This window comes from Egretta garzetta, unplaced genomic scaffold (genome assembly GCF_000687185.1).
Source record: "Egretta garzetta isolate BGI_Z169 unplaced genomic scaffold, ASM68718v1 scaffold260, whole genome shotgun sequence".
Taxonomy (NCBI): Eukaryota; Metazoa; Chordata; class Aves; order Pelecaniformes; family Ardeidae; genus Egretta; species Egretta garzetta.
Genome location: NW_009258662.1, coordinates 623,903 through 649,803, shown reverse-complemented (window position 1 = coordinate 649,803; position 25,901 = coordinate 623,903). Strand labels below are relative to the sequence as shown.

At 39.3% G+C, this 25,901-nt stretch overlaps 1 protein-coding gene across 1 annotated transcript in view; it reads left to right on the top strand.

The window, feature by feature from the left end:
- Positions 1-120: 120 nt before the first annotated feature.
- The window catches only part of LRGUK (leucine rich repeats and guanylate kinase domain containing), a 57,733-nt gene continuing 31,952 nt past the window's right edge, over positions 121-25,901 (top strand). Inside the window, exons 1-12 of the mRNA XM_035903888.1 lie at positions 121-401; positions 1,543-1,650; positions 2,289-2,370; positions 3,422-3,522; positions 4,278-4,359; positions 8,403-8,527; positions 12,025-12,168; positions 14,412-14,492; positions 15,918-16,004; positions 18,039-18,145; positions 22,894-23,013; positions 25,774-25,870. Of these exons, the coding sequence (XP_035759781.1) occupies positions 192-401; positions 1,543-1,650; positions 2,289-2,370; positions 3,422-3,522; positions 4,278-4,359; positions 8,403-8,527; positions 12,025-12,168; positions 14,412-14,492; positions 15,918-16,004; positions 18,039-18,145; positions 22,894-23,013; positions 25,774-25,870 (1,344 nt within the window). The 5' untranslated portion in view covers positions 121-191. The remainder of the gene's footprint in view (positions 402-1,542; positions 1,651-2,288; positions 2,371-3,421; positions 3,523-4,277; positions 4,360-8,402; positions 8,528-12,024; positions 12,169-14,411; positions 14,493-15,917; positions 16,005-18,038; positions 18,146-22,893; positions 23,014-25,773; positions 25,871-25,901) is intronic.

Here is a 25,901-nt window from a genome sequence, read left to right as displayed (position 1 = left end):
CCCCCCCCCCGCCGCTTTGCTATTGGCTGGCTGTCGGGCTGGCGCGAATCCCCTTCCCCGCAGGGGGCGTGGCCCTTCTCCCGTCTCCATGACAACAGGAGAGAAACAAGATGGCGGCGTCCTGTCCGGAGGGGTGACGGGGCTGTGCACTCGAAGCGCTCCCTCCGCGTCCTCGCTCCTTATTACAGCTCATGGCGGAGGGCGAGGAGAAGGGGGGAGAGGGCGGTGTCGGTGAGCTGCTTCCCCCTTCTCTGGGGCCTCTGCAACACCTCTCCCAGGGGATCCCTGGGGAGCTGCCCCAGGACAGGCCCAACCTGCAGCAGCCACAGCTCAGCCTGCATCACCAAGAGGACAAGCAAGAGGAGGATGAAGAAGAGGAAGAGGAGTCACAGCACGCAGAGGTTCAGCTCAGTGCCCCCCAGCTACTTAGGGAGGGGTGTGCTCATGAAGGAAGAGCCCTTTCCCTCCTCAGTGTAGTTGCGTGGGAAAGAAAGGGGAGTCAGTGGGGACACCAGGTAGTGATTTCTCATTCCCCCAAAGAGGGGAAAGGCTGGTAGGGTCTGTTTCCCCTCACCTCTCATTTCTGCCTTTTTTAGGGTCCCTTCCATCCCCATGGTGTCCAGGATAGTTCTGGATTGCCCCTCTCTCTCCTTGCTGTATAAAGACTTAGGATAAGCTGGCATATGGATTGCCAAATGAAACCCTTTTCCTGTTTATATGCCTGAGATTCTATAAGCCCCTGGACCCAATTGATTTTTTTCTCCTTGCTCTGCTGGGCTTTAAAGTGTCCACTGCCACAGCATTATCACCTCATATTTTTACCTAGTGGAAATGCACTGTAGTCTCCATTCCTATAACGTGTAGGTGCTATAATTTAGGGGATTACCATTTGAAACCTTATTTATCTTGGTCCCTAGATTAGCAGTTGTTGTGTGGCTTCTCCAAGCTCAGAGGAATTTCACAAACCATTGGCTTATTTTCTCATTAAACCTATGCAGTGGTTCATTTGTGCCATCTGTCAAGTACCCTCTTTGGCAAAGATTGTTCTCTGCAAGAGTAGCGCTAGCTGCTCATGCTGAACAAATCTAAAGGGCCTCCAATAATGCGCATAGTGGGGTACAACACTGGGATTGTGTTAGTGCTGATTTGCTGAGATGTTAACATCCGTAATCAATGTGAGTTTCATGGCTCAACCTCTCTGGAAACAGGTCCTGTTTAGAGCTGTGTCTTTAAACCACAAGGTAAAAAAAAAAAAAAAAATCCCAACAAAACAATGTTGAACCTTTTTAAATGTATAGAGCTAGTACGTGACAAGTTTCCATTTATCTGTTTTGAGGGCTGTAGTCATCATTTTTCCTAATGTGTAGTGCCTTAGTAGGGTGATGGAGCACTGTTAGCAGTGTTTGATTGAGGACTTCTATTAAACCCTGTTCCCAGTTGCATCCCAAGCAGCTCCCAGATTCTACTGAGTGTGGAATTTCGTTTCATAAATCTCCCCTTAATCCATTGCTCTCCCTGCCCCCCCTTTCTGGTATTTTACAGGGTCAGTTTGATGGAGTGTTGGATGAAGATACTGTGGCTGAGGGCCTCCACAAGCTGGGGCGCTCAGCCCCTGGTGTCGAATACGTTTATCTTAATCTGTCGCTTTCAGTAAGTACAGGCAAAGAACATCATTGTCAAGTGCTTCTCTGCTCAAAGGTTTCCTCTTTTTAACAGCAAATAGTTGGTCTAGTAAAAAAATTTCAAGAGGCAGATTTTTGTCTCTACCTGTCAGTGCTGTTTCATGTACATGGGACTTTTGACAAGACACGCCACGGCTCCTGCTGACAAGTGCCATATCTGTATTGTTTTTTTCACTTAGTAGCAACAGCAGTAAGATTTTTCCTTACCCATTCTTTGGGTGTGAAAATGTATCTTCCTGCTTCAGCCAGCTGGAGAAAAAATAGAGGAACATGCTAAACACCTGAGAATGCTGCGTTCATTGTCCCTGAAGTGGTGTGGCTTTTCAAAGATCAGTTGCTGCTGCTCCCTTTTATATGCAGCCTTGTTTCTCTGGCATTTTTCCTAGCTCCTGGTTGTGTTTTAAAGTCTTTTTTTGACATTTTCTCCATTCGTGGCTGGTCTGCAGGTCTAATATCACTTTCTGTGTATGTCATCTTATTCTGACACATCCAGCTGGAGGGACCTTGGGGCACCTCTTCAACATCTCCTTACTACCGTGTATCTCTCGGGAGAGCGGCTAAGGTCATACAGCTAGTTATTAAAGTCTCTTTGCTTTATTTTTCCAGGGTCGTGAGTTAAGTGACATTAACATTCTCTCCAGATACATTCACCTACAGAAGCTGGAACTTTCATATAATAAAATTAATGGTATGTAGTAAATACACTAGTAAATTCTTGGGTTGTGAAATCATTTAAGATGAGAAATGCACTGTACCATGTAGCTTTAATATCACAAAGCCTCGTCTACATTTTAATGGCATAACTACTCCAGCTCTACAGACTGAGGCAACAGCTAGATCTTCTTGAGAATGATGTATGGACCGTTCAGACAGCTGCACCAGCATATGCTTATCAGTGGGAACATGGAGATTACTGTCCAGTTTATTATCCAAAGATAAAATGCAAGCAAGCATGTCAATACAAGATTAAGGTTGAGGTTTTACATGTGCAGATGTCATAATATTTAAAGTTATGTCTGGGACAGTTTTGCCAGCCTTGGGCTTTCCTTTGTCAAAATGGTGACAAAATGTAAAAAATTATATCCCAGATTTAGAAGGTAACAAGTGGAGACTGGGGTGAACTCCATCATCTTCTATTCCTTCGCTCTCCCTTGTACTCCCCAACTCATTTTTTAATTTAACAGCAAAAGGAATAAGCTGTGATGGCAGCCTGTTGCATTATTTTTTTTCAAGTTCATTTCACTTGAAGTGCTGGAGTCCAATAATAGCGGCACTTTTGTTAGGCAGCACTTCTTGCTCACTTTACTAACAGTTTGTCTGTGAAGGGTAGGTTGGAACAGAGCAGGGACTTTTCCATGGCAACTAGTCATTTAGTCTTCAGTAGTGGCCTAAATACTTCTCTCCACTAATTAATAACTTAGGACAGAGGTATTCTCTCTGTCATTCTAGAGGTAGCTTGAATATAAAACTATATTCTGGCTCATAGACAAATCAGTTGACATAAGGGAAATTTAATGGAGAATTTGAATATTTATTCTTCGTGGTTTCGAAACCATCTTTTTTTCTAGGAGAAGGTGTTAATAGATCTGATTTCTGCTTTTCAAGCATCACTTCCTGAATGTGTAACTAGAAATTGATTCTTGATTGCTGTTGGACATAATTATCACGTTTTGACATGATGATCTCTACATTTACCTATGCATTTGTGTACAGGATTTGACATTTTGTTTTGTTACCAGATCTTTCTTGTATCAGTCACATGCCTCACTTACTAGAACTGAAAGCTTCCAACAATGAATTGACCACATATTTTGGTTTTAAACCACCTAAAAATCTCAAGGTAAGTTGCAAAAAATACGTTTTATAGGTTTAAATTCAAAATGGTTTTCTAAATCTAATTTAGACCTTGTATTTGGACATGTGCGAAAGCAAATTTTTATGCCTTCCTTATTCTTCTTTCTTACCTCATTTGACATTTTAATACCTTTTCCAAATGTTTGGGTATTTTACACTGCACATTCGTCTTTCATTTTCTTTCACACTCTGAACCCTGGCATGCCATGGGAAGGTGTATTGTACAGCTAACTGTTTTAGCCAGAGGTAAATACAGCCAGAACTTTTTCTTTGCTTGCTGAATTCATCAGACCTTTAGTGGGATCCTTCCTGCCTTTCAAACTGGCTGGTGCCAGTCATCACTGCGAAACACATACCAAAGTGTAGCTGTGTGCTCATCTTCCCTTTGCCACTGTTTTCTTGTTGCCCACTTTGGGTTATAAAAAGCAGGAGGTTGTTTTGAAATATGACCTTTATGTATTCCTCTGTCTTCTCTGTTAGTTTTTTTAATATGTATGCATAATTGCAGGACCATTGATAAGGTTGTTGGAAGAAAGTATAATTTTGAAAGTGCCCAAAATGTGAATTCTCTGTGTCATAAAAAAGACCTTTTCTGTTTATGTCCCAATATTAATAATAATGATCTTCTTATTTCTTCCACACCCTTGATCGCAAGTTTGATGTAGCAGCCGTTTACTTTCACAAGACAACTGTAAGTGCTGAAGAAAAAAAAGTAACTTCTTGTCTCCTTTTTTTCTTTAGGAAGTAGATTTCTCATACAATCAAATACCTAAAATGCAAGATTTGTCAGCATACCAGTCACTTACTAAACTCTTGCTGGATTGTATCCTTTATGGAAACTGGAATGGGAGAAAAGTTGCTTGTTTGCTTTCTGAACAGCTGGTTTGCTACAAATAGATAACTGTTTTCATTGTATTTTTCCTTCGTGTCAGTTTTGTCTTTAGAAGCAAGATTAAACACTGTAATTCCAGTGGTGAAGCTGATCTTAATTTACTTAAGCATGCCTGGTGTTGAAGGTGTTTGTGTATACATGTAAGGTATTAGCCTGCTAGAGGAACACAAAAAGCCCTCCACTTTGCATCACGTAAAACTGGAAAAGTGACATGTCACACTGTCTTTGCATGGCAGAGGTAATAAATAATCCCAGTATTTTTATATAAGGAAGGTTAATAGGAATTCAGCTTGGAACACTAAGCTCCCTTAAACGAAAAAGGTGCGTGTTGTTTAATCTTCGACATAGCTAATTATGCAGGGACTGTAGAGGCTCTGTGGAGGACGAGGCCAGTTAATGACAATGAAGAGAATCTTTAAGTGAGAAAAAACTTCCTGGAATGTGCTGAGGGAAGTACACAGAGTGAAGGTGTTTTTCCTTCCACCTTCCACACTCACGCTGTGCTACCCAGATTGTGGGATTGGAAACGCTGTTCTGCCAGAAATCAGATAAATGTGAACCTGCGGGTTAAGTTTCTTCATTGCTGACTTCTCCAAAGCTGCCCACAGTGCTCTGAGTCTCCCTAAAGATTCTACTATGCTTTTCTGCAAGGTCTTCTGGAGCTTCATGTTGACATGCTGCCTTACTTACAATTGCTTCCTGAGGGCTCGTGAACCTTTCCTCTTTGCCTCATAAATTGCATCTTGATTTTCTGCTCTCTGAAAAGAAGACAGCAGGCTGTTGCAGTTTTTTCTCCATCTCTTGTCCTCGAAGTAGCCCGTTACCAAACGATATTAATACAATGCCTTTTTTCATGTCGGAGCAGATAAAGCATTTGCAGGGCGTCCAGGTTACGTTATTCACATGCTTTACAAGGTGTGCAGGTGACATGATTCTTGTCAGAAAATGGCATTGAGACACTTTCCCTTTGCAATTCTAATTTTCCGTCGCCGAGCAAAAACCATACAGCAAAATGAAAAGGAAAAAAGATCAGAGATTTGTATTGTGGATCTGAATCGGTATTTTTTTCATTTGGTTTCAATGCAGCAGCGTGCTGTCTTCAATTTCTTCATTTGTCAATGAAAATGCCATTGAAATGGGGAGGAATAACTGTTTCATGCATACAGTTGCAACGGGACCCTCTGAAATAGAAGAAAATGAGAGCAGAATTTAGAAGTGCAGAATTTAGAATAGCAAAGTGGTGCTGTTCCTAACCCATGTCAAGCATACCTCGCCGAAGACATGGCAGACAAAACAAGCTGTTCTTTGTACTTGTAAATGAAAATACTATCTTAAATATCATGCAGGAGCAGAAATGTTTGGCATGCATTTCTTGTTGACAGTAGCTAAGCATTTCTTGCCATATTTAAGTGATTTATGATGCAGATGGTAAGGTCATTGTAACTTTTTTTCTGACGGGTGCACACCCAAGCACACCTGACAGGTTTGCAAGTGAGTTTTCAAGGAGGAAACTGCCTAAACCAGAAAGGGAGACAGCTTGGGCAATAATATCTGACAAAGCATTATAGTGAGTCATTAAAAGACTAAAACTGATTGTATTAGTTTTTAGTGCTCAGCAATTTGCTGCCTCATATTGATGCTTATGGCTTAAACAGTATTTTTTCCTTGCCAAAACTTTTCTTCCTCAGCTGAAAGAAAGCAGTCCCATTTCACATGCAAATCCATGAATATCTGTCAAATATCAGTGCCTATGGATGCTTTTGGTTTCTTTTCTACAATGACAGACACAGCCTAGTGTGAGGGCCTACAAAAAGATAAATCTGTGCTTACTAGCTCATTTCTTGTCCTCTCCTTCCCCAGCTAGGCCTGTGAGTGTAGAACTTAGGTAGCGTACAATTAAGTCCCTATGTAGGAATGCAGCTAGGAAAAAATGGAGTTAGGTCACAGTTATTAAAGAATATTCTATTATCCCTGGCTAAATTTACATTTTGTTTGGTTGCGATATCATTCAGACTGAGAGAATAAAATCTTGATAATTTGTTCACTGCCTGGTAAGACTAGAAATGTGAATAAAAACTCACTTGCTCCTCTTTGCAGGTAGAATTCTTTCTCTCAAGTCAATTAAAAATGTTTTCTTCTGTGATTGCCTAAAGGCATTTCTCTGTGTCCTGCATGTTGTGGCTAATTTTTTTTCAGTTACATTTCTTGCATTTTTATGTAATTGTTCCAGCTTGGATACTTACAATACGAGTGCAATTCTTCTTGCCTAACTTCGGTCACCAAATAATTAGATGCCTGGATCAGAGTTACCTGATTTCGGTACAGTGGAGAGATACAGAGTCAGGTACCTCTGCAGTTCATCCCATTGTAAGAGAGCAATCTGAGATAGCACGTTTCCTTTGACAATAAGCTTTGTTTAAGGAGTCTGGGTAGTTATATTAATGCTGAAGTTTGCTGAGAGGAATCCTAACTACTTTCACTGCTGCTTTTGAGTTTAATGTTAATGTAAAATGCACATTCCACTTTCACTACAGATAACCGGTATAGAAGACATATAATTTCGAGTGAAATAGCCCCATACATTACTATCATCTACCTGAAAGGAGGTTGTAGCGAGGTGGGCGTTGATCTCTTCTCCCAGGTAACAAGTCATAGGAGAAGAGGAAATGGCCTCAAGTTGTGCCAGGGGAGGTTTAGATTGGACATTAGGAAAAAATTCTTCAGAGTTGTCAGGCACTGGAAGGAGCTGCCCAGGGAAGGGGTCGAGTCCCCATCTCTGGAGGGATCTAAAAGGCGGGTGGACACGGTGCTTAGGGACATGGTTTAGTAGTGGACAGGTACGGTTGGACTCGATGATCTTAAAGGTCTCTTTTCCAACCAAATGATTCTATGATCATCTGTTATTGCTTGAATAATTTGTGTATAATGCTTGGAGGTCAAGGTCATGTTAAGTGCTCTGTAAACGTAAAAAGATCACACCTTCCTCTGATGACTTAGCCTTGTGCCTGTGTTCTACAGCTGACCTAACCTGACTGGTGCCCAGCTGAAGTCAAAGGCATCAAGACCCCTATGTTTTAGCCTGTGCATATGCATCTGCTGAGAAGACCAGAGATTTACAGGGTAGTTTTGCAAGATGCTGGCAAAGTCATTCCTTCCCCACGCTCCCGTTCCCCCATTTCCACTACTTGATTTGCCATCAGCCTGGTTACGCCAGCTTGAAGGGCTGCACTGTAAACCAGGTCACGGAAATTATCTGAGTTAAAAGCTCCTCTAAAAAGGAGGGGAGGATATTTGTAGCTGGATGAGTGTCACTTATCCCACAGCCCCCCAAAGAGCTTTGTTAGTCAAACAAGGAGGCAATGATCCGGGGGCTGGAGCACCTCTCCTATGAGGACAGGCTGAGGGAGTTGGGCTTGTTCAGCCTGGAGAAGAGGAGGCTGCGGGGAGACCTGATTGCGGCCTTTCAGTACCTAAAGGGGGCCTATAGAAAAGATGGGGAAAATCTTTTTAGTAGGGCCAGCAGTGACAAGACAAGGGGTAATGGTTTTAAACTAAACCAGGGTAGGTTTAGACTAGATATAAGGAAGAAGTTCTTTACAATGAGGGTGGTGAAACACTGGAACAGGTTGCCCAGAGAGGTGGTGGAGGCCCCATCCCTGGAAACATTCCAGGCCAGGTTGGATGGGGCTGTGAGCAACCTGATGTGGTTCAAGGTGTCCCTGCTCCTGCAGGGGGGTTGGACTGGGTGACCTCTAGGGGTCCCTTCCAACCCAAAACATTCTATGATTCTATGATTCTAAGCTTCAGAAAGGGGTGGGTATGAGCAGCTGGGATTTCAAGCTACTTAGCATGAAGCATTTGATGTCCAGTTCCCCTTACCATAAAATTCAGCTCCATTGGCTAATTTAGCTACTGAATTATTGCTAAGGTTTTGTGTTCAGTTATTTTCCTTAAACGCAAAAACCTCTGCATAGTTAACAACATAGAGGAGATAAGAGGACTGGAGAAGTGTCACAGTCTGACTCATCTTAGTTTGTCACACAACAGACTCGTTGCAATCAGTGGCCTTGAGAATTTACCTATCAGAATACTCAATCTGGTAAGAAAGAAGTAATTCTAGTTGTTTTCCTGTCTGTCTATTATCAATACCTGAATGCCTTAATAAATGCAAATGTAATCGTATAACAAATTTTCAGAGAGATGTGTAATACTGGACACATTTTTTTATTAATACAGGATCATAGAATGATAGAGGTTAGAAGGGAGCTGTGAAGGTCCTCTGATGCAGCTTCCTGCTCAAAGCAGAGCCATCTTCAGTGGAGGTTGCTCAGGGCCTTCTCCAGCTGGCGTTTGAATTTCTCCAAAGATATTTTGCATTTGCTCTGGGTAGGTTTTGTTGTTGCTCTGGTGACGTGTAAGAAGTTATGTACCGTGCAAGTCCCACAATACAAATAATGAAGATTTTTTTATTTTTTTTTAAAGTACATTGCCTCATAAAGTTGTGTTCCTGATAGCAGTGAGCTAGGACAGGAGAGGGAGACGCGAGGACTGAGAAGCCTGCATTCATTTTAGAAAACAAGTCAAACTTTGTATGCAACTCTCATATATTATTAAAGGATCTTTGCTTAATTTTTTAAGGATCTTGTAATGAGATTGGAAGCTTTGTATTGCCAGCTTTCCATCTAGGAATACATTTGTTTAAATATAGGAATTTATTTGTTTCCATCTAGGATATATTTGTTTAAATACAGCATTTCTAGGTTATATTTCTAGATGCTTTAGTGGGATTTGTCTCACTTGGCTTCAGATTTCTGCAGCGTAGACAACTGCACGTGAGCTAGTTGTTCTCTGCTGCCTCAAAATTCAGTGGAGAGAAATGGACACTTAAAATATTTCATTATTCTGATCCAAGCTGCCAACATCTACATTAAGACAAAGCTGCAACCAGCCTTGCAAGTGCCTGTTTCTCTCTATTGGTTATGAAGATAACCAAGGGTAACTAGCCCAAATATAGACCTCTATCTCTCAACGCCTACACTTGTTTGCAGGCATCTTGCTCTTTTACAGGCCTTGGGAAGGCAATTATCTCAGTGTTCTTCAGTTCCATGTTTGTAAAATGTCCTTAATAATACCAACACCTTTTTCTCAATAATCTCAAGATACTTAATAGGAAGAGCCATCAATATGGAAGTTGAGCAGAAACACAAGCAAAAACTGTTTGTAATGCAATTCAGTTGGTATAAAATACAACAGGCTACTTCTTAATAGGTTTTACTTTTTAATAATAATTTTAAAAATATGTAATGGGATTTTTTAAATTAGTACCAAAAAACTATACGTAGAAGTATGCTCATATTTGCTACATTAGTTTTAAGCACCTACATGAATATTTTAGGTAAAGCGAATGAATCCCGTATCAAGAATAGAAATATTCTTTTCCAATCCTTTTAAAATTTTAAAGATTTTTCTTCTGTTCTGTAGTAATTGATATAGAAATGAGTAACTAAGGTCTGTACCCATCAAGGCCTGATTGGCTTTTGTACTTATTACTGCTTCAATATTCAGGAAAGATATTCACGTTTAAAAGTGGACAGTAGTGTGTTTTGAATAATATATTCAAGCAGTGTTCAGTAAAGTATTTTTAATATATTTCATGTATATATAATGCCTTCAGTAGCTTCCAGTTATGCCCTTAGCGGCAATAAAACTGAATTTTGTCTTTTGTCTCATTTTTAGTCGATAAGATTAACTCAGGTTGGCAAAATCGTGTCTAGAAGTTCTGAAATGAACTATAGCAGTACGGCGGCCTAAGCTGACAGGCAGATCTTTTCTCGAAATGCTTTCTTCAGGGAGAACTACAGCAAGTCGCTCAAGCATTGTGCGCACCGAGTTCCTCATCTGTTAAAAGGCCTAATAATAATTCTGTTAGTAATGGTTATCGGCTCTGTAAAATGTTTTGGAGGTTGTGTTAACAGCTAAGCCTTATTAATACGAACATGTTCTTCAGTTTTGGTTCTTACACGCTGATATGATTATTTATACAACTGCTTGTCTTTTTTAATTAGCAAAGTAGATAGTCATGTGGAAATTATTTAAACGGAGATTTTAGCGTAGCGTTTTCTTTTACTAATTAGAATACAATGCGGTTCTTTTTTCATGGGAGCAGTCATCCCCTCTCCTCCTATTGATTCAGCTTTCTTTTCCATTTTCCCTTGAGCTTTTTAGGTTGAAAGAGTGGTAAGGTCTGAAGTTTGTAAGAAAGGCTTCAAAAACTGTAAATACTGCCTAGCTATACCAAAAAGCCTTCATTCTGCTTATGTTTGCAAAAAATAAGAAGTGCTGCTCTAATGAACTGGACTCTTAGGAATTTTATGCTTTGCAAAAAAAGGATCTCTACACAAATCGCTTTTGTTCACAGAATTTTATGTGCACCTCTTGCATAGCATTTTGCAACTAGAGCTCTGAGCTGTATCCTATTAAACTGAGGTCTAACAAAGAACAGGAAGAGGGAGCCTCCATGCTATTAATAACCTAATTAAACATTTAAAAGTCAGGAAAAATGTCAAGGACAGACAACTGGATTAACATTAGAGTCAGCTGGCCTATTTATTTCAATAGTTCCTAAATATTTATTAATAGAATATGAGGCTTCTAAGCTTTCAGCACAAGGTGATGCTGATGGAAAAATATAACTTGCAAGGTTATACAGAAAGAATCATGTCGAGAGGCCATCTGGGTATGTGTGGCCACTGGGGCAAAGATGAGTACAGAGCCTAGCATGTTATACCTATTTGGAATTTGTAGCAGAACCGAGTATATGATTGGTGAGGCCCTGAGAAATGAAGCCACCTGGTGTCCAGTGATAAATGTAGGTCTTTTATCTTGTGCCTTGTTTGGAAGGAATGTAAAACAATGATAGCGGGTTATGAGTTCTCAAAAGCTTGGGTCGTTTCTTGTGTTAGAGTCTAGATGAAGTTACAGTAAGGCAGTGGTTTGGTGTTTTAGTTTTTCTTAAACTTTTCTGTGCATGCTGTCACTGACAGTAAATAACGTCTGCCTTCACTTAGTATGCATTAAGATGAACTTGTGTATCCTAGAGATCTTTTTATAGACTGCCTGTAGTCCAAAGAAGACAGAACTGTATTGTTCTACCACAATATTTTCATTATTTATTCTGTAATCATAAGTGTAAATATAACCATGATTACAGAGGGAAATTCTATGTATTTATGTATATATATTCTATAATTTTACATGCATATTTATTTTCTAAATTTTGAGTTGGATAGTGACAAGAGTATCCTTTAGCCAGTATCGGCTTTAAAAGAACACTAGAGCTCTTTTTATTGCTGTTGTCTCTTGCTGCTATTCAAGGTGAGTTGAAGATAAGTTAATCAGAAGACAGTTGATTCTTTTTTCCATGAGCAGCATGGAAAGCTGTAATATGTCATCTCAAGATGAAGATGGGGCTAATGCGTAAGAGGCCTATTTTTAATAAGATTCTCAGTAATAAAGTGAACTCTGTTCTTCCTCAGGAATGTTGTTTTCCATCTGTAGAACTTTATCAACACTTTATACGCTTTCTTTCCTTCTTAGAGCTCTAACCAGATTGAGAAGATAACTGGGTTGGACAGCGTGAAAACTCTACAGAAGCTGGACCTATCTAAAAATAAAATAACTAGTTTAGAAGGCTTGGAGCAACATGATCTACTAGAGGTGATCAACCTAGAGGATAACCAGGTAGCATACTTAATATTGATCTCAGCCTTTTCTAAAAATACATAATTTTGGAGGTTTTTTTCTAAAATCCAATCCCTTTAAGGCTTAATCAAAAAAATCTTATAATACCGCAAGAAATGAATATTAGAAAAGACGACGTTTATTCCTTTGGTATTTCACTCCAATGCTGTTTCATATGTTGATTGATAGTGTACTCTTCAGGCCTTATTTAATATCTCTAGATGGGTTTATCTTTATGTAGGTATCACTTCTGTAGTATTTAGTGCTCACGTACATGAAGAACTAACAGTGCTCCCTTGAGTGGATAAGGTGGGGATGAGTATGCAGCTTTTTCAGCTTGATTATTCTTGAGGATCTTTACTTACATCACAGCTTTTCTACTGCCAGGCCTCAGGAGGGTTTGCTAATATCTCTCAGCCCAATTTTCTGACCACAGATTCTTCTGAGCTCTCAGCTGGAAACTTTCTGTAAGGCAGAACTGCATGTACGCTATTATGAAGTGGCTTTTGTTATGCAGCAGAATCTTCACTGGAAGTGCAATGATACAGTCCAACTCATTTGTATTTGAATTTTGAAACTCAAGCCATATATACATAATACTTTTGATATTGAGCTTCCAGGGTCCTTAACTGAAAAGACCATCAATTCATGAATCATTTTGACATCAAAGTCAGATCTGCGTGTGAAAAAAACATAATTAAGAAAATAAGAAATAAAAATATAAACCAGGATTTGAACACTTTCTGTCATTTTTCCCCACTTGCAAGATACACTTACAGGATTTAATTCAAGACACTATGAATTCTTTCTCTCACACTGTGTTCAGGTTGACATTTAAAGGTACATCAATTGCACCAGACAGGAAACTAATAGTATGGTTGCTATTAGCATTAATAACACAATTTCCATTGCCTCATATAGTTTCCACTGTTCTTTACAGCACGCAAAAGCTATTAATTTTACCTCATCAAAATTTGCCTCTTTTAATGATGTTATTGAAACTGTTTAATGAGACACCATTTTTTGAACATTTCCTTCTGAAGAATAATTTAAAGAGAATTTTAATTAATTAACACAGAAAGATCTGAGTTACTTTAGCTCACTACCACCCAGAATGATCTTCAATGACTGATTTTTCAAGAACGGGCACGATAGGTTTATCTGCAAACCATGTTTCTCATATACATATTCAGTCATTTTCAAATGTTGATGGTTGGCGTTCTATGACTTACTTAGGAAATCCACCCAAATGACATTTAACTTGGTCAAAACTGTTCCGCGGTGGGCTTCTTGTTATCTCAAAATGCATATTGGATAAGCGATGGTTGAGGTTTATGTTTTTAGGCACTTTACATAAGCTGAGTATAAGTTAGGGATAGACTCTGAAGTCTTCTATGTTCAGTCTTTCACCAGTGGAGGAAAACCTGGTATCCTCACAAGACAATTCATCCCAGCCTACCGTGGACCAGATGACCTCTGGAACAGCCTCTTTCCACTGATTATAAAGTCAGGTTAAGCGACTGACTTGGGCTAACTTAACAGATGGCAAAAATGAGGCAACGTGAATTCCACTTGACCCATTTTGTTTTAATTGAGAGCTTTACAACTGTTCGCTCAGGGTCTAGCACGAGTGCCTCTAGTGTGACTTTGCTTTGGGCACACAAATTTTGATTAATCCCATGTAACTTCTAATGCTTATCTAATGTGCCTGAGTGCAGCCAACCCAGGTTTCCTTTGTGGATCGATGAGACCTTAAGTGGAATGCATCACCCTCTGGACACAGACAGCCAAGGACAACTATGCTGATGCTTTTCAGTCAAAGTGCTGCAAGTTAGGTAGGATGAACTTGAGCTCCAGTGAAAAGAAACTCTTCTTAGGGGGATTTTTTTTTTTGCTAGTCAACTGAAGCACAAATATAACTGCAGAATTGCCTCACTTAAGCCCATCAGCCACATAAAAGCTAAATGTGTTAGGGCTTGACATTTGAAAGAACTGGGAAAATGCAGGTGGTTTGAAATTGCTGTCTGTATTATACTGCTTCTCCACCTAACATCCACGTTGTCTCCCTTTTGTAACTGGAAGTGCCTTGTTGAATGCAGTTAACATGTATACCCATTTTGTGAGTATAATGACTTTTTTTTATGTCCAGATTTTAAGAGCAGGGATTAAAATACTTTTTTTTCCCCCCAGTTATCATGGATTCTCTTGCTGCTGATTTATGCTCTGTTTCTTTCACTAATTAGATTGCTGAGCTGCGTGAATTTGAATGTATTGAAGGTCTGCCTCTCCTCAGAGTTATAAATCTTTTAAAAAATCCTGTCCAGGTAAGAAAGAACTAAAGAGGAAGCCAGAAATAAGAACCTAGAACTGCTGATTTGGATGATACCAGAATCCATTTAGCCCCAATTTCTATCTCTGAGAATGGCCACGTCATTTCAGGGAACGAGTACAAGAAACGATGAGTGATGGTTTCCCTTGGCATGGTTACCCACCTTTGTCTGGGAACTTTGTCTGAACCAAAGCTGCATATGAATCTTCATGTTTAATATCCGCAAAGTAAATCCATGAATTCTATTGATTCCATTTGTGAATCCATTTATGCATTTGTACTCCCTCTATGCCATGAGTTTTGGTTTGGGAAAAGATCCCCTTTTTGTTTGTTTTGTCTGTAATCTGATTGTTCCTGGGAAAAGCTCAAAGGAACTTAATAGTACCCCTTCTAAAATCACGTGTCTCTGGAATCTGTATCTTTTCTTCTTTAGGATGTATTCAGTTCTCATTTCTGGCTCCCATAATATTTCTCAATTAATGAATTAAACATCCGTTCTATCAACAACAATGACAATTGCAAAATATCAGAAATTCTGACTGACTCTGCATTTGTAATTTGTCCTGAGTGATCAAAGATGATTCTGTCCTGAGTTTTGTGATTTCTAAATTATGTTTGAATTTTACAGTGATTTCCAATGTCAGAGAGAAGAAAATTCTAAGGGTTTAACTTCTCCTTTCTGTAATTGTCAGTTTTGTATTGGCTTTCATGAGAATGGTCTGTCGTGGCACATCATGAAAAAATACCCGAAATAGGCTGCCCCTGGTCCTCCATAATCTGAAAGCCTTTTTCTGTTTAGATGTCCTTCCCTGAAGCAAAATCTGATCCTACTCCTTTCAATTACTGTTTTAGTAACTTATACATGCAACACAACAGTCATCTTAAGACAGCTGTCTGAATTTCAGTTGTTTTAACAGGACCTTACTGGTTTTAGAACTAAGAAGCTTCATGAACTTGTCAGTGTCAGCTTTTAAATTTGATTTTTAATTATTCTTTTTTATTATCTCAGACTTAAAAGCTTATATGATGATGAATTTATAATGCCAATTCTCTTTTAAAGTTCCTACAGTACTACTAAGGTTGGAAGTATTAACCATAGTTTATTCCGTAATCCCAGCATAGGTTATTCTTTTGGTTCTCCAACAGTCTTTCCTGGTGTTCTAGTGGGTATGGTGGTGATTTTTAAATTCCCATATTGATCTTTTGAACAATGTATTGCAGACTTTTGAACAACTGTTAGCTTTTGTTGCAGAAGCTAAGCTGGGGGGTGTCAATTTGTACAGTGTATTGACATCCTTCAGGGGAAAAAGCTTTTTGTGTTGCAATGTATCAAGGCCGATATAATTTCAACCGATCGAAATGAAATATTAGATTGATGAAGTGAAGTACTTTATGTCAAAGTGGAAACTTTGTCCTTTAGGAGCAAACAGATTATTGGCTCTTGGTGATTTTCATGTTGCTCCAACTAACAGAACTGGATCGCAAGAAGATTTCAGTGGAAGAAAAGGTATGTAAGCATCATATCACTATGGAATTTTTCTAACTAAAAAATATAAAAAATTGTGCATGGAAATGTAGCTTTGTAGTCATTTGGGTGCGACAAATCTCCCAGGTTTCAGCCCTCAAGATAGGCTACAAATTCAAAGACTTGCTTTTCAATCCAGATATATATCTGCAGAATTTCTGGAGCAGTTGGCGTATGTAAAAATACAAAGCTTACCTAAAAGCTTCGTCAGGTGAAAAAATTTACTTAGCAACCATTGTTACTTGGCTAGTGAATCTAAACAGGCAACTATGTTCATTAAATACTCTGAAGTGGTAACCACTCTGCTACTTCTAAAATACCGTTGTTGGGTTTTTTTTAGTGTCAGGTACCGTAAAAGTGAACTCTGAAAGTTACAATGAGACTTGTTTCGCATTCTACTCCATATAGGTTTCACTGTAAAATCCTCTCCCCAAAAAAACCTGCTCAGACTGCTTACAGTAACTGCCTGTTGTAATAGAAACCTTTCCCTCTTGTGCTGCTTTTACTGTAATTTGGTTGCTGCATGTAGTATTTGGGCCCAAGCCATGCTAGAACTGTTAGGATTAACAACTGCCAACTGGCATTGGATTTCAGGGAATTACCCTTTAAAAATGATCCTTACAAGAAAATCATCACTCCTAACTTTAGCCGCATAAATATTGGGGTTCCTGTTTAATGCCAGGCTCTCTCTATCGTGAACACCGAGAAGGGATGGTACCAGCGTGTAATTTACCCCACCCACCCGAGATGTTGATCTTACTCTTTGTTTTATGTGGCAATCTGTTTTCCTTCCAATAAAATTTTGAATATATTAAATAATTTTTTCCTTCTTTATGGCTGTAAAAGCCTGGATGACTGGTTTAGACTAGCATTTAACTTTTGGATGATTAAAGTTATATCAAAAAATCCTCTCCTCCGGTTATTTTAGGACATCTATTCTAGCTTCATAACCTCTCCTGTCAATCTCAGTTTGGAGGCAGCAGCTCTTCTGTCTCATGAGTGCACAAAATGGATATACAGAAATGTTGTTGTTGAGCTCAGAAGTGGAGTTTTGAAGTGAAACTCCCAGTTACTCAACTTGCCATGCTCGATTCTCATTGTGCAATAGTCTTGCAACACATGAACCGGACTTCTTTTGGACTAACCTTAAACCAGATGGTGTGCACCAGATGCTCCTAATGTGCTCCTAGCCACTAATTTGGACCCAAGGACTAAACTAGAGCTAGAACGAAATGAGCTCCTTCCCCCTACTCCCCATTGCTTGGACATTGGGTCCTGGGTACTGAATGTTTTGCTGTAAAGATCCACTCCTCTTGCACCATACTACTTGCTAACACAGGCATGGCCTTGGAGCTTATGGCAGTATTTTGCACCAGCGTAGGCTAGTTGATCTTCCATGGTTTACATGAAATGACTCAGTACTTCTTAACCTATTTCTGAGTGAGTAGTATTAACAATACAAAAAAAATATACAACTCATTAGTGTCAGTACCCTCAACAGAGCTTTCAACAGAATGGATGGAGGGAATCCTTGGAGTTTGAGTGTTCTTCCTCCCAGGAAAGACAAAAATGCATTGTCAGGAAAAAAGTGCAGTTTGCTTACTTTGTTAATGCCCATTCTGTTCCTCTTCTGACGAATAAATGAATGGCTTCAGTCCCTAAGGATTTTAGTTTGGCATCTTCCACCAGCAGTGAGAGGATGCAAATTAATGGATAATTAAAACCTAAGCAAAATTACTTTGTGTCTTATGTGGCATACTGTTTTCTTTCCAGTAAAAGGGTGAATATATTAAAGATAGCGAGCTATGTCTGGCTGCCTTCCATCCATTTATCAAATTGTGTTAAATGCCCTGAAAAGATTTATGTAGTGGAATGCTCACAGACAACCCAACTACAAAGTCTGACCCTCATAAATATGAAGCCATCATTATTCATAGTGATCTGCGAAGCATATTGCAGCTGGAATCAATTACATCACTGCTCTTCTTTCTTTTGCCCCCTAAACTGTGGAAACAGGTTGCTGCTGTGAATAAATATGATCCTCCTCCAGAAGTTGTTGCTGCTAAAGACCATATGACTCATGTTATGTATAGCGTGCTGCAGCCCCAGAGGATCTTTGACAGGTAAGCTTACCTCCACTTCACATCAGCTCCTGAGGGTGGCACTCAAGTAAAGCAGAATATGTTGTCATAGTTGGACATTTTTCTGTCCCACTCCCACCTCTAAATTAATGCCATGAAGAAGTAGACGTTCCATAGTATTCTGGTAGCAGTCTGGAAATTAGGCAAATCTGATTTGGTTGGAATTGATTATGAAATGAAGTTAGTCATTCACCTCTAAAGTCTGAGACAGATTGTCCACAGCTCCGTTTCTTTTAAACAATCTGTTGAAACAGATGGCCATTTTCACCATAAATGAAAGACGCAAAATTTCTATCAATACCCAAAGGCGATTTAAAAATCTCTAGGGGGAGAAGAGAGCTGTAAAACATACCTTCTTCCTCTTCTGCTTACTCCTTCTCTTCACACAATTGGCATCCCATTGTGAGCAAAATAGCTTTATTTCATGGCTTTGGAGCACATTTTATATTCATAAGGTGAAATTTTCAAGTTTGTACTTAGGGATGTCCATCTGGACATGAGCCGGCAAAGAGAAGAGAAGGCTGCGGGCAGAGCTGAGTGCGGCCGGTCAGGGCTTGAAGGGGGCCCAGAGGAAAGGGGGGGACAAGCTTTTTAGTAGGGCCAGCTATGACAGGACAAGGGGGGATGGTTTTAAACCAAACCAGGGTAGGTTTAGACCGGATCTAAGGAAGAAATTCTTTCCAATGAGGGTGGTGAGGCACTGGCACAGGTTTCCCAGAGAGGTAGTGGAGGCCCCATCCCTGGGAACATCCCAGGCCAGGTTGGACAGGGCTGTGAGCAACCTGATGTGGTTCAAGGTGTCCCTGCTCCCTGCAGGGGGGTTGGGCTATATAACCTCTCAAGGTCCCTTCCAACCCAAAACAATCTATGATTCTACTTCTGCCTTTCGGAGGAGATGATGCTGACCACTAATTAAAGCACAGAAGGGAGGGGTAAGTCAATACCCTTTTCCCAACGTTGCCATTGCCATGCCAGGTGGCTTCTCTCAGTCTCATTTCTCATCTAGAAAATGGAAATAGCCCATACTTTGATGGTCTTCAGATGTGTTACAATATTCACTTGATAAATGCTTGGAAAATGCTTTGACATACTCTGGAATACTATGAAATATATTAAATATATGTCATTTATTATTATATTGGCTACCGTGGGCACTGGGATCAAGTTTTGTGCCCCACGATCTGTTTTAGCACCATGTTGGACATCTTAATTTGCAATGAGTAACCTGATTTAAGAGCCAAGATTTAGGAACTCAGAAAATGATATTTTTAGAATATCTTTATGGCAAGTCTTCTGTTTTCTGGGATTGCCAATGAAAGACAGGAACCATCCCAGTGGTGATGACAGCTCTGAGAATACTTAACAGCCTATTAAAAAAAGCCCTGAAGATTTATTTACTGTTTTGCAGGGTTGGAGATTTAAAAAAAAAAAAAAAAAAAAAAAAAGCACAATAGTTTTACCTAGAGGCAGGGATTTCTTCCAATGCAGACATAGGCTGTATTTAAATATTTGTTTATTGGATTGTATATGTGTGTCTTCATTGCTGGAAAGAAACAATCCTGTCTTCTGTCAGAGGTATTGTATACACAAACATATAAACATGCAGACCAGCATTTATGGTGGTGACCAAAATTGTTAACGATGCTTTGAATGTTTGCCCATGCTCAGCTGGAAAGCACACAACACAGTCATTAATGAAATCTTCCTAATGATGATGCGTTACAGTCTTCTGCACTATAAAATACCAGATTGGTTTGGTTCATTTGCATCTATGTTTTTAGATGAGATTGGAATTAATTCTATTTTAGTAATATCTCTATTAAAACCTGAAAGCAAATACAAAAGTTACATTGTTGCATGCTTTGCAGTCAGAAAACATTAAGTTTCTTATGCCATTCCCTCTCTCTGTGTGCCTTGTGATTCTATCTTTAATTACATGGTAACACACTACTGAACAATATTGTGTGTATTTTCCCCCTACTATAAATGCATGTGACATTTAAAAAGGTAGCTTGATCATAGTTATAACTGCTACATGGGGAGCAGAAATTTAATAGCAGAGGGCTCTTCAGTCTATTGGGCAAGTACATGATGAGACTTGGTATCCGGCTATTGAGGATAAATTCATCCAGAGAAGAAATAGAGCATGATTATTTTTAACAATGAAGGTAATTAACCATTGGAACAATTTACCAAGGGTACCAAGAATTCTCCACAACTGGAACGTTTTTAATTAAAATATGCTCTAACGGAACCTCAGGTAGCAGGCTTGAAACAAGAAATCGGGGAAATCCTGTTGCCAGTGTGATGAGAGGAGCCTGAGTAGATGATCACAGTAGTCCCTTCTGGCCTTGAAATCTATTAATCTTGCTCAGCAGTGTATTACTGTACTTGCCAAAGACAAAGAAAGTTGAAGGATGAACATTAAATGAGCCAAGAACTCTTTACAAGAAGTAGGAAACCCCAAACTTTTAGTTTATCTTCTGAGAACTAGCAAGTGGTGATGTAATGGAAGACAGTGTCACGGAAATGTTCTCATGTTCTTCTGATGAAATAATAAATCCAAGGAATTTGAGGAGATGAGGAATTTGAGCAATGGAAATTTATTTAAGGGAATTTGAATTCCAAGTATAATCATGTCAAGTAATGGTGTATTGTATCATTACTGGATATAACGCTGCCTTGAAAAGAAAAGATTACTGAGGAGTTCTGCAATTTGCAAGCGTGTAACAGGTTGTGTGCATGGAGAAGGAATATATTAAAACTATGTTGAAGGTAAGGGTTCTGCCTTCACAGACCTGCCTTGACACCGTTATTCACGAAGGGCATGGCCTTGAGCAAGAATAAGAACCTTTCTGTCATGTCTTGATAAATTTTGAATCTCTAGCTTTTAAATGGTTCAGTTATAATAATGCACTTGTAGTATCCACAACTGTCACTAATACCTCCTGGGACCACGTTGTCTTAAACTGGTCTTTTCCTTACCACAAATGTCAGAAAAGGGAAAGGCAGTCAGAACAGCTCAAATAATCAAGAGAGGAGGAAGATATTTCTTAAATTGAACAGAATGTCACAACCTAACAGATTCAGATGAGGATTTTGAAAATGTGTTTTTACCTTCTCCAGTATTTTTAATGTATTGTGCTAATACGCTTATTGTGCTAATGTTGTCTAACGTTTTGTAAAGGTCACCAATCAGCACGGTAAGTAAAAAAACCTTAAATTTCCCAAGGGTTCTGCTACAGTCTTGCTTTAAAAAAGTCTAGAGGATGGAACACTGAACCAGGATCTGGGTTCATTTCACAGTTTAGCAACAACATGTATGTACAGACTCGAGGCAGTCTCTTAATTAGGTGCATCTGATATTTCTTCTGTGAGAATAGTACCCTCTAAGAGAAGTGGGAGACTGAATTGCATTATTATCTTAGTGCTTCTGAAGCATCAAGTCCCGTTATATACATACAATCTGGTAGAAAATAGAGCTGCTTTGCTGAACCTAAAATAGGAGTAAAGCCATTACTTTGAAATCTTTTTCCTCCGTGCTTGTGTTTGGATGGTTATCATTACATTGAATGGGTTGCCCAGAGAGGGGGTGGAGGCCCCATCCCTGGAAACATTCCAGGCCAGGTTGGACGGGGCTCTGAGCAACCTGATGTGGTTCAAGGTGTCCCTGCTCCCTGCAGGGGGGTTTGGCTGGGTGACCTCTAGGGGTCCCTTCCAACCCAAAACACTCAATGATTCTATGATTCTACTTCTTTTAGAGTTAGTTACTTGTTAGAGAAAAGGTTAAAGAAACGTACTCTATTTTCAAGAATTTGTGTTCACCTGCTTTAAGCTTAACGCACATCAGTGCTTTTCTTCCACTTGAAAATTTAAATTTAGTCCAAGCCATTTAGTATTTAAAAATAAGTGGGTTTGAAATTATTTCAACTATTTCTGACATATTATCAAGCAGTGTAGTCTTAAGATCTAGCTGAGATTTAAAACTGAGTGTCCAAAATTGCATTCCATTTTTAGCTGTCTAAATAAATTGCTGGACACTCAAAAGTACAGAAGTGCTATTCATTCTGGTATTTACAGCTGGAAGTGGAAATCTGAGGATCTAACCATCTGCTCAGTGTGGAGACAATGGAGGGCTTTGTATTTTTGCAGCACTTTGGGTTCTTTTCTTGTAGTGTTATTTGTGTTCAGTGGAGCTTAAGGATCTTAGTGGTTTTCATTGTGTTGAATTGAAGAGTTCTTTACAAATTTCCACCTTCATCTGGCAAGGCCATGGAAGTCAGCAAGATTACATGCAAGAGTGTGTAAAGGTTTGTAGGACTGAGTCCAGGTTCATGCTAGGCTTATTATCCTGATCGTTAAAGTATTACCATCTCTGCAATAGACTTGGAAAACTCTTAAACAAATCCCAGCAACGCCGTAACTGCAGAGGGAGCTTTAGAAAAGGTTATAAATCGGAAAAGATTATAGTAGACGTAACATTATTCCTTTTGCAAAAGAGACCCAGGGGTCTTTAATGCAGTATTTTGTGCTATTTTTAAGTTTCGAGCATATCAAACTGAGCACACGCTTCTCCTGATTTTTGTCTACACTGTGAACAATGTGAATAGCGTGATAGACAGATGAGAATAGTTGAAATGATGATAAAGTCTCTGCAGAAGCTTTATACGAAGTTGCTGAAGACTTCATTTGTAGGTAATGTAATGGCTCCTTATTTTCCTTTCTTGTAGCACTTTACCTACTCTTGATGCTCCCTACCCCATGCTGGTATTAGTTGGCCCTCTAGCCTGTGGTAAGAGAGAACTTACTCATAAGATCTGCAGACAGCTCAACAATTTCTTCAGATACGGGTAAGTTTGCTCCGTAAGTTTAAAAGGACACCAAGTGATCAAGGCTAGAATTGCTGCTGGTTTGGTTTTTTTTTTTTTTTTTTTTAAAGAAGTTAAAAGTTAAAGACAACCAATAAATGTTCATTGCTGTGCATTTTATCTCTTCCCAGGGCTTGATTGCCTGAAGTCATCAAATACTTCCTTAAAAGAAAAGCTATTTAAATTATCATGTTCTTTTCAAAGGTGAACAGCAAACAAACAAACAAAATGTGCCATTTAATGCTCCTTTTATTGATCTGTTCTATCTATGCTCACAAATGCCCCTCAACCTAAGCATCTGTTTAGATACGTATGCATTTCTCTTAATTTTTGTAATGTACCTGCATATAAACACATTAGCATGCGTGTGCAGACTGCACCCAGAAGCTAGGAAAGCAAAGAAGTGCGATTGCTGGACCAGTTTATTATCCTGTGAGTAGTATTATCAAAGCAAATGGCACCTTTCAGACTTCACCACCTGCTGGGAGGACTACTTCTCCCGATCTGAAAGGCCTGAATTATGATCCTTAGCGCCTTGGGCTCCCTGCCTACTTCATGGAGAGAAACGAACTCTTTCCAAGGGAGACTCAGCCTTTGTGAATCGTTTCCCTGAGGTATCCACCTATTTTAAGCGCACAGTAGATAGGAAGTCTGGCTACATTAGATCACCATTACCTGTTGCCTAAAAATAGGTGGTGTAAGCTGTTCCTCTTGTCTACCCGTTCCATTCCTGGCAGTACCTACCTTCCATAGCTCCTATAGCACACGCTATCCAGCACTGGTCTGTATTCCTGTTATATTGTCTCTCTTCTATTTTCTCAATCTTTTTTATTACATGAATTTATCCATTCATTTTTAACCAGACTTTGGCCATCATTTCACACATTTAGTGTTTGCCGCAACAGGACCTGGGTCTATATTTGTGCGCTCTTAGGTGCCGAAGTGGTGAGTTGAAAGAAAGGGACCATGGGCACCTACATGAGAGAGATTCCCCAGTTCTTAGCATCACAGGACCATGGTCTACATGGCGATGTGATGTCTGGTAGTACCCTTCTTCTCTAGCGTAATACAGCTCGGTGAAGGAGCCTACAGGTCTGCTCCGTGCTCAGATTGTAGCCACTTGCTAGCTTAGATTGTTAAACTGGCAAGTTGAAAGGACATTTGAAGAAAAGATCTGCCATGGTTATACCACTCGAAAAATGACTTTTTGCCTTTCTTTAAAGCAACTACGATGTTTTGAAAGACTAGTTTGGAAATTACAGACTAATTGAATACCAGCTGAAATTTTCCAAGCACTATGTGTTTTTTAAAAGCATTGTTTTTATACTGTGTATTTTATTTCCTAAAAGTTTTATGTGTGAGGGGAAAAAAAAAAAAGGGAGAGAGACAGAATCTTAACAGAGCAGAAAATTGCAACCATAAAGCAAAGTTGTATTTTAATTATTCAGTGGAGATTTAAGCAATTTTATGGCTTACACTTTTAAATTTCAAACATTCCACTCATTAAAAATGTATTTCATGCAAGATACCTTGGCAGTTTGAATGTAAACATGGCCTTGCAATTAAAAAGGGTTGTAATGTTTAGAAGTGTTTCAAAAAATAAAGTGAAATTGGACCCTCAAACCATCTGGCTAGTGCTCAGGAATGGCCTTTAAAGCTGGATGCGTTCATAATATCTTAAAGAAAATCAGGCCTTTGAAGGGAAATTGTACAGAGTCCACGTGTGGCACACTGTTTTCATTTGCCACAGCTTGCTAATAAAAAAAGTGGCACCCTCTAATGCCGCGATAGTTAAGATCTGTCAAACTCTGCATTATAGACTGAACTTCTTAATGGTTTATAACTGCGCTACCTTGGATAAATGAGCAGAAATGGCCTGGTAGGTGCTATACTGCCAGGTGGTATATTTTTTGCCATACTTTCCAGCACAATCCAGCAGAAGTCAAAGAGTTAAAATGTCATCGGTGGGAGTCGATGCCAAAGCTCCACATCACGCTTTTGTTTCTGTTATCCTGCGATGTAAAAATTAAAACCAAATCCAAAGCAGAAACAAGAAGCAAAATATAATTTCCTAAGATAGAACACAAGCCACTTCATATTTTAGTCGGAAATTGCTACATGCGTTGACTTAGCTGGGGGTTTGGGGGTTTGTTTGGGTTTATTTATATATTTTTTTTAGTGTTTCATCCTGGTAGTAAGCTCACGTATCCGAGGTTTATCCTATGTCCTTAAGTGGTGGCAGGCAGTTACTTTTCCTGCCTTGTATCCCACTTATCTCCCTGGTTTCAGGATTGTTTCTCCCCTTACTATTAGGAGTCTATTTAAAGGTTGGTCTCTATATCTCTTTCTTAACCTCGCAGTTCAGCCTAACTCCTAGTCTCCTTTTCCATATTTAGGATCCTACTTTATATCATCCACAAGCTGACATAACTGGAAAAAAATTGTTTCATCATTTCTCTATTACAGCGTGCTGTGACAGCTTCAGTTCAGGCTATCCTGGGTCGGGGGGGATTTATAGCCAAAATGTAATGTTACATTTAAACTTTTTTTTTGTATTTATGGGTTAATCTTTCAAATATGCGGCATTAGTGGTATGATTTGCACCTCTTTAGATTTCTCATATTTCTTCTCTTCTTAAAAATAAAATGATTTGTAGTAGTCTCCCTTTCCCCTGCTCCTATTCCATTGCTACTTCTATGATTGAAAACAGGTTATTTCTTTATTATACCATATATCTTCCAGTCCCTGTCACACCACCAGGGCAGCTTACTTTGGTGAAGAAAACAGACTTGATTACTATTTCGTTTCTCAAGAAGCATTCGACAAAATGGTGAACACAGTAAGTACCTAACTAGGATCCTAGTAGGCCT